This window comes from Trichechus manatus, unplaced genomic scaffold (assembly GCF_000243295.1).
Source record: "Trichechus manatus latirostris isolate Lorelei unplaced genomic scaffold, TriManLat1.0 scaffold00121, whole genome shotgun sequence".
Taxonomy (NCBI): domain Eukaryota; kingdom Metazoa; phylum Chordata; class Mammalia; order Sirenia; family Trichechidae; genus Trichechus; species Trichechus manatus.
Window position 1 is genome coordinate 8,173,374 of NW_004444057.1, and position 8,346 is coordinate 8,181,719.

The window sequence follows — 8,346 nt, forward strand, 5'->3', positions numbered from 1 at the left end:
TATAGATTTGTTAATTGTATATTATAGTTCATTATATTGGCCCAAAAGGTAATAACCGGTTTATTCAATTTGGATTATAAATTTCCACAAAATTAGCTTATAAATCACTGTGTTAGTTTTCTGTTGCTTAGTGATTTATAACAATGATGATTTATCATTTCTCATAATTCTGTGGGTGGACTGATCAGTCCTTCTGATGTTCTCTCCTGTGCTCACTTCTGAGTCAGCTGGCTGCTGGGTAAGGGTTAGGGGACCAAGATGGCTTCATTCACATCTGGTACCTCGGATCTGGCTGTTGCGTGAGCTTCTCTCTCTGTGTGGTCTCTCACCATTTAATGGTCTATCCTCAGCTTCCTTAAATGGTAGTATGAGCATTCCAACGGGGTGACTGTGTAAGCTGCATGATATTTAAGGCCTACCCTTGGAAGTTACATGGATCACTTCCTCTGTATTCTGTTGATCAAAGCAAATCACAAGGTCAGCCCAAATTCTAGATTGGAGGGGTAGAGAAATTAGTGGGGCCATTTTAGCAAACTGTCTACCCCGGATGCCCAACAAATCAGTTGGTAGAGCTAGTGACTCAGTAGATTCCATTCCAGTAGCTTTTCAACATGCTGAGATAATGCATCAGTTACTAGCCCTGAAATAATATATAAGAAGAGATCAGTCACTACTACTTGTATATGCCTAAAATACTATAAAGTAAATACTATAAAAGGATGGCATGTTTAGAATATGATTAATGTCCATAGTAAATAAAGATGAGGGCCAAGACAATAAAATTGTCCTTAGAACATATTCACATTGTTGTTAAAATTAGATTCTGCAGTCATAAGGAACATTTTGTTGGTACTACCTTTAACTCTGGACCGCAAGGATGTTATGTGGCTGCTTTAAGATTTTAAAAATAAAGAATATGCACTATATTTTCAAGGTCAAATAAAGTGAGTATTCTTAGTTTCTGTGAAGAAGGATTCCCCTCATATGATTTCTTGAGCTATGGTCATGCTCTAATACTTGTAACCTTCCTACTTATTTTGACTGTCACTTTCTTTCCATTTATTGCAAAAAGTATGTTTGCAGTCAAAATGTAGAATTACAACATAAATTTTTAAAAAATACTTATTAGGCCTTACAGCCATTAGCATCTTATAAGTCAGTGTTTGCAAATGAGCTTGATATAAGTGGTTCATGATGGATTATAAGAGCCTTGAAAGTGAGCGAAAGTGTCCTAGACAGAGCAATATCATTTGTATTTTATATTATTTTTGCCTTGAATTTCTTCCCTAGTGCCTCTTCTTCCTTTTCTTATAGGTGCCACTTGTGTGTTAAAGAAGAAATTCTCAGCAAGCCAATTTTGGAATGACTGCAGAAAGTATAATGTGACTGTATTTCAGTATATTGGAGAACTTTGTCGCTACCTTTGCAAACAGCCTAAGGTAAGAGTAATCATTGTCAGAGAGAAAAAGAAATTTCAGAGAGAAGAAGTAATTTCATTCATTTGTTTATATTCCACTTTTTCCAGAAAATAATTTAGGTGGCTTGCAAGGATACATAGATACCACAAGATAAAATAAGTATAAAACAAGTCAAAGAAAATAAAGGAGAGCTATCTGGGATTGTACTAATGTGATTTGTATTGTGGCAGGATAGAACAGACCCATAATTGAGTCTACTTTATGTTTAGAGTAATTAAAATTTCAGATTATAAATTAGTTAGGTGCTATGCTTACAGAGAGCAATTATTCTAAGGTTAAAGTAAATAATCTTTTAAAATGCTATTCATTTAGAAAAGTGTCTGTTCATCTAGACACTTATATTTTTTCTTTCATCTTTTGAATTAATGCTTACATTAGAATAGCCTTTTGTTTTGTTTTACAAACTTTAAAAGAAATTTTGCTTTGATTTTCACTTCTCTCCTTACCTAAAGCAGCCATTTTCGTATACTTTTGATAAATTGCCACCATTTGAAAAATAGATAAGCAGAGGTAATTGCAGCAGCCTGAAATTTGTCTTTATTACTTTGCTTGCTTTTTTGCGCTCAGAAATTATTTTTCTTTTCCTGGTCTCATTTTCCTATTCAAATGCTCATTTTTTAAATGTTTAATTTTCTAAACATTCTTGAGGCTACAAAAAGTGACACTTTCTTTAATAAAATCAACACCAGACCTTTCAAGAATGGAATAGAAGACGTGCCCACATCGTGCAGGGCAGCAGAATCTGATGTGATACATCTTTCTCTAGGCTAGGAAATCTCTCACTCATTATCTTTGCTATCACCACACCTGCTTAGGGCATGGATGGAATATCTCCTCATCTATCCTCTGGCTAAAACGCCCTCTAGACATGCAGTCTTCCTCTAATTACATACAGCACCAAACCAAAAAACAATCAGTTGCCATCCAGTTAATTCTGACTCATAGTGGACAGAGTAGAACTGCCCTATAGGATTTCCAAGGCTGTAAATCTATGGAAGCAGACTGCCACATCTTTCTCCTGTAGAGTGGCTCGTGGATTCAAACCACCAACCTTTCGGTTAGTAGACTATGGTTTTAACCACTGCACCACCAGGGCTCCATGAACACAGTAAGGAACGTGAAACTGGATAATCTGGTTGACAGAATGCTTTTATTCACCTTGAGCATGAAGTTTAGCTTGGAGAGACCTTCTGCCTAGGTTCTGACCCACTTCCTTGTGGCAGAAACCATCCTTATACTTTTTCAGTCAGGGTGCTTCAAATAACTGTGGATTCCCTGAGATCCACAGTCAAGACAGGGAATCCCAGAAAAATGTGCTTAGTTTTTTTTTAATCTTTCTTCTCTTTAGGGAGACCTTGCCAAAATCAAGGTTATGGTTTTACCTGAAGAGCCCCAATAGATCAATTACAATGCTATAATTTCACGTATTTTCCCTTATAGTTTTCATCATATTATTTGGTAATGTGATATCTGGACTATGTTTATTTAGGGAAAATCTTCTCCATTAGGAAAATAGCCAACTTCAGATGAGATTCCATGACTATAAAGAGTTTTGCTTAGGGCACAGTACCAGTACCAGTACCAGTACCAGTACCAGTACCAGTTCCAGTGCCCATTGAATCGATTCTGACTCATGGCGATCCTGTGTGTGTCAGAGTAGAACTGTGCTCCATGGGATTTTCAATGGCTGATTTTTTGGAAGTAGATCACCAGGCCTTTCTTCCAAGGCACTCTGAGTGGACTTGAACCTCCAAGCTTTCAGTTAGCGGCTGAAAGTGTCAACTGTTTGCACCACCTAGGGGCTCTAAGAGCATAGTAGACAATTAACTAATAAAATTCTTCATTATTCTAAATCCATTCCTATTTCTTCTCATCCTTCAGTAGCTATATCAGCTCTTGCAAGCTAATTTGCTCAGTAAATACTATGGTTGAATGCATGGTTTTATTTTTTTCTAAAATTTTACCAACTTGATGCTTAAATTGGTATTTTCATGCAGTATAGCCAAGGTAGGTCTCAGAAAGGAATGTAAATATTCAAAAGATATGGATATATTTTTTATTTTGTATAGTATGTTTCCAGACTGTTATCCCAAGTAGTTAAAGTGATTTAGAATGCCACCTACAGTGGGGGGGCATACCTGTTACACAGCCCCTTATCAGTACGGGGTTCTGTAGCGGCCATCCAGTTATGTTTCATGGAGACTACAACTTCCTTCGGGCTCCCTCAAAGGTCCTCGAAGGATGGAGAGTATGAAAAAAAAGCAGACCAAGCTTTATGGCCTTTCAAATACAGCAGATAAAACCCAATTTGCTTAGGCTTCTTAATAATATTTTGTTGAAGGAAAGAAAATCTAAGTTTTCTTTTTAATGGGAAAAAGTTGATTTAATTTTACTTGTAATTTTTAGCCTAGAAACAAACGTATCCTTTTGTTTGTTAAGATTACTGGCAAGTTTGGATAGTCTTCTAACTGTATTTCTCTTTAAAAATTTCTGTTCTGAGCCTTTTACTCACTTATCTGTTTGGCATTTAATGTTTTATCTGTTTGCACTCTCACCTCATATAATAGAAGTTTTAAAGGTTTGTCATATTTGCTACAGATCTTTTTCTCAATCTTTACCTTTTCACCTCGGTGAATTTGTATTGCACTCATTTTGGGAAAATATTATAGGTGCAGAGAATTTGAGAGAACTGAGAATTGAAAATAGAATTCCTAACTGCTTTTAGTTAATAAAGATAAAAGTAAATATTTTAATTCTTAGCTAAATCTCTTTGAAGAAAATTTTTTGTTTATGAGAATCTCTAATACTTACCTTGATGCAAATTGAGGAGGGGAGAGGGAAATAAACATATCTCTGCCCAAAATAAAACTTTTTTCTTTTTTTTTTTAAAGCAGAGATGCATTGTATTATCTAATCTCCCTGTTGATTTTACACAAAACCAGGACAAGTAGTTCTTGGCTTCAGAGAGTAGGAAAAAGAGAAAGAAGTAATTCTGTTATGGCATTTCTTCAAGGACATCTTGCTGTTTTGCTCTCCTGTATTCCTTTCAGTGAACTTCCCTTGAGAGGAGGTATCTGCTGGGCAGACAGCACAGCAGGGAACTCAGGTAGGGCCAGAGAGTAAACAAGTGACAGGGTCCTCACCCGCAAAGAATTAAAATTGTTGTCTCATAAGCCATGATTTGAAGTCTCATAGACATTTATTGGAAAGGAATCCTTAAGGAAAAAAAAGTAAAACCACATGTTCTCTAAGCAAATCCAAATATGTTGTCAATGTCATGGCAAGTAGTATATTCCAAAGGAGACTTACCTATAGGCGAAAGGCCCAGTCTGAGGTGAGTGTTTATATGTAGTTGCATAAAAAGTCCCTACGGTTGTCTTTCCCTGCCCCAAAGCTTTTCCCCCCTCCTCCCTATTTCTTTTCTTTTTCTAAACTCCAATTGCAAAATGTCCTTTGGCAAAAACATTGGACATGCCTCTTTAAAACTGCTGGCAGCTGCACAATCCTTAAAAAAGCCAGAGCAACTGAGTCCTCTTAGTCCTGAGAGATGGGATAATTATTCTCTTCTTCTGAGATTAGGAAAGCCGCTCTTCCTGACTTTCTAATCTTCCAAGTTTTCTACATTGCTGAAGCACCATCATACTATTTCTTATTGGATCTAGTTCGATATTTGCTAATATTAATGCTGCGCTTGATACTGTTAGGTGAGGAGTGTGGTAGAACTCTAGCGATCCTCTGGAGGACTCCTGCTGCAGAATTTATATATACATACCCATTGCCGTTGAGTCGATTCTGACTCATAGCGGCCCTATATGACAGAGTAGAACTGCCCCATAGGGTTTCCAAGGAGCAGCTAGTGGATTCAAACTGCCGACCTTTTGATTAGCAGCCGAGTGCTTCACCACTGTACCACTAGAGCTCTGTTTAGATAACTCTACTTAAGGCAGGCAACAATTAGCCATACTTCTAGTCTATCTAGGAACCGGATCATATGCATCACTCACTCATTCATTCATTCATTCTAATAATATTATAGGTTCTGGGTATACAGGGCCAGATAAGACGATCAGATCCCTTTGTTCATGGCATTTATACTCCAGTTGGAAGAAAGAAGAAACAAACCAGCAAACAAACACGTAGAGAAAAGTAATTACAGACAATACGTGTTATGAAGAAACAAAACGGGATGCCCTGATGGACAGTGATGGGCAGTGGAAGCAGAGCATTGTTTATTAGATTGAGTGGTCAAGGAAGGCTTCACTGAAATGTGACCAGTGAGCTGAGGGCTTGAAATAACAAGTGGGAACGAGCCACCAAAAGAGCGAGGGGGTTGTAGTTGAGGCAGAAGAAACTGCAAATGCAGAGGCCTACAGGAGACGTAGCCTGAATATTTGAGGAAAAGGATAGTGTGTCTGGGCTAGTCTGTAGACCAGATCTTGTAGGGCCCTGGAAGAAAAAATCTGTAGACCATGGAGGAGAAATATGGATTTTATTCCCCTCAGAGCATTTGGGAAAAGATGAAGGTGAAACTGGAAAAAATTATACCAATTTGGGATGTATTTTGAAGGAAAACCATAAAAACTCCTTACTAGATCAGGGATAGTGAGTGAAGAAATGGGTAGAATCAAGGATGAGTCCCAGGTTTTTTGGTTCAAACATCTAGGTAAATTATGAACTATTGATGAGATAAGGAAAACTGAGATTTGAGGAATGACAATTAAACCTTTCAAACCTGTTAATTTAGATATGTGAATTAGGCATCCAGGGGGAGATGCCAAGCAAGCAGTTTGATGTACGAATCTGGAGTCCAGAAGAGTGCAAAAGATAGGATGTAGTTAACAAGCCAGAAACTCTATTATGATAGATATGTGTGATGCATATTATTCAAGTTAATATTTATAGTTTAATATTTAGGCTATATGATTTGTCAATAGCTCTCAATAAATGGTAGAACACACATTTTGACATGCTAAACACATGGCCTATACTTTTTTTGGTTCTGAAAAAAAAATGGGTTACACTCTACTCCCATTATGAAAGGAGAGGCTTTTTAAAGCACCTGGATACTTGATGACTATTTATTAATATTGTTGATTAAAGACCATATAAATTGCACTAGATTTTTCACTAGCACGGACAATAGCAGTTTGCTATTTTCTTGAAAGGTAACAAAATGGAAATGTTGAATGACAAGAATCAAATGATGTCAGTGTGAGTTGTTTTTTAAGACCTCAGTTTAAAAGAAGGACTCTTGCTTTGTTTTCTCCAAAGACAGCTTATCATTCCTTTCAAGGTTTTAAGAGTTCCTTACCAAATTTAGGTAAAATATGAGATGAGGAAGATGTAATAGAACAGATATTTAGTACAATTTGTATGGTTTTAAATCAACAATATTTAAACAGTTGTTTAATAATATTTGATAAATAATTTTCAAGTATGCTGATACTTTAAAAATCTTCTCTTTTCATAATGGGAGTTGTGTTTAATGCATTTTTTCTAAGTTTTAATAAACATTAGGGAAATTATTCAGAACCATAACAATTCTAATAGAGAGATTGAATGATGCTGAAATGGCCTAGGTTTCTTGAACTTGTTCCTTTATCAGTTATGTTTTGAATGAATCTGAAGACAGTTACAGGCTAAAAGCATTGGTGTTACCTTCTCTTTGGTTAAGCGTATTCCTATTTATTCATTCTTTCCTATTGAAAATAGATATATTAAAAATATTTTTCCTTTTCTCATATTTTTATTTTCTTAGTTTGTACATAACTTCAAATGTTTTATCACCATATTCCCCACTTTCCATGTCCTGTAAAAGTGTAGTCTATCAAAGCATTAAGATTTGGAAACTTCTCGTCAAACCTAGAAACCTTTAATGAATGGCATTTTAAATTACTGGAAAACTTTGTTATTAAAGTGTTCTGATTTAGTTTCATTATAATTTTCTTCTCGGTAGTACTCAAAAAATTGATTTTATCTCTCTTTAAGAACTAGTAGTTTAAGTTACTTATAACCTTTTAAAATTATTTCTTTTCTCCAAATATTGGAAGCATATTTTATATGGCTTGAGAAAGTCACTGCTCTTTAAAATAGTTTTCCTTATGTAAACCAAAGATGAGTTCAGTATTCTCATAATAGCTATGGAAGCATTTAGAAAAGTTGGAAGGTACGAGACCCTCCTTTAATGCTTAGAAACTATAAGTGTAGAAATCTGAAGGACTAAAATAAGAAATGAGTAGTAGCTATTAGCAACCTTAATGTTAGTAGCATTGGAAGGGGATTCGTGAATATTTTGGAGTGTTTTGAAACCATGATACAAGTACTAATTTTAATATTTAACAGTTCACATTTCATGGTTAGTGGTGCATATAAAATACACACATCTTTTTCTACCTCTCTGCTTATACCATTCATGCTGTCATTTCCATTCAGAGTACAAATATCCCTTATGTATGAAATTTCTCAACAAAGTCAAAGTAGTGTGATGGCTGTGGAATCAAAAGACATAGGCTCAATTTCAAGCTCTTGTCATTGCATGACTTTGGACTGGTCCCCTTTTCTTTGATCCATAGTTCCTGTCTTTGTATAAAACAGGTAATAATACCTACTTCTCCTAATTGGCTTTTGATTTTCATAATCAAGACATAGGAGATATATGTGAAAAAATGTGAACCAGGAAGCCCAGTACAAACAGAAAGGTTTTGTTTTAAAACAAAATTTAAGAATGTTTTCCTTGTGTAATATTACAGCAGTCTTCGTGGAGGTTGAAAAATAATTGGTCTTTGACTAATAAAAATCACATGACACTGATTATAAATCCCATTTAAATAGAAAATAGTGATTTTAAATAAAATTTTAATATTAAAAA

At 35.5% G+C, this 8,346-nt stretch overlaps 1 protein-coding gene across 1 annotated transcript in view; it reads left to right on the top strand.

Moving 5' to 3' along the window:
- SLC27A6 (solute carrier family 27 member 6) overlaps positions 1-8,346 on the top strand; it is a 67,910-nt gene that overhangs the window by 21,257 nt on the left and 38,307 nt on the right. Inside the window, exon 4 of the mRNA XM_004384301.2 lies at positions 1,315-1,439. Within this exon, the coding sequence (XP_004384358.1) occupies positions 1,315-1,439 (125 nt within the window). The remainder of the gene's footprint in view (positions 1-1,314; positions 1,440-8,346) is intronic.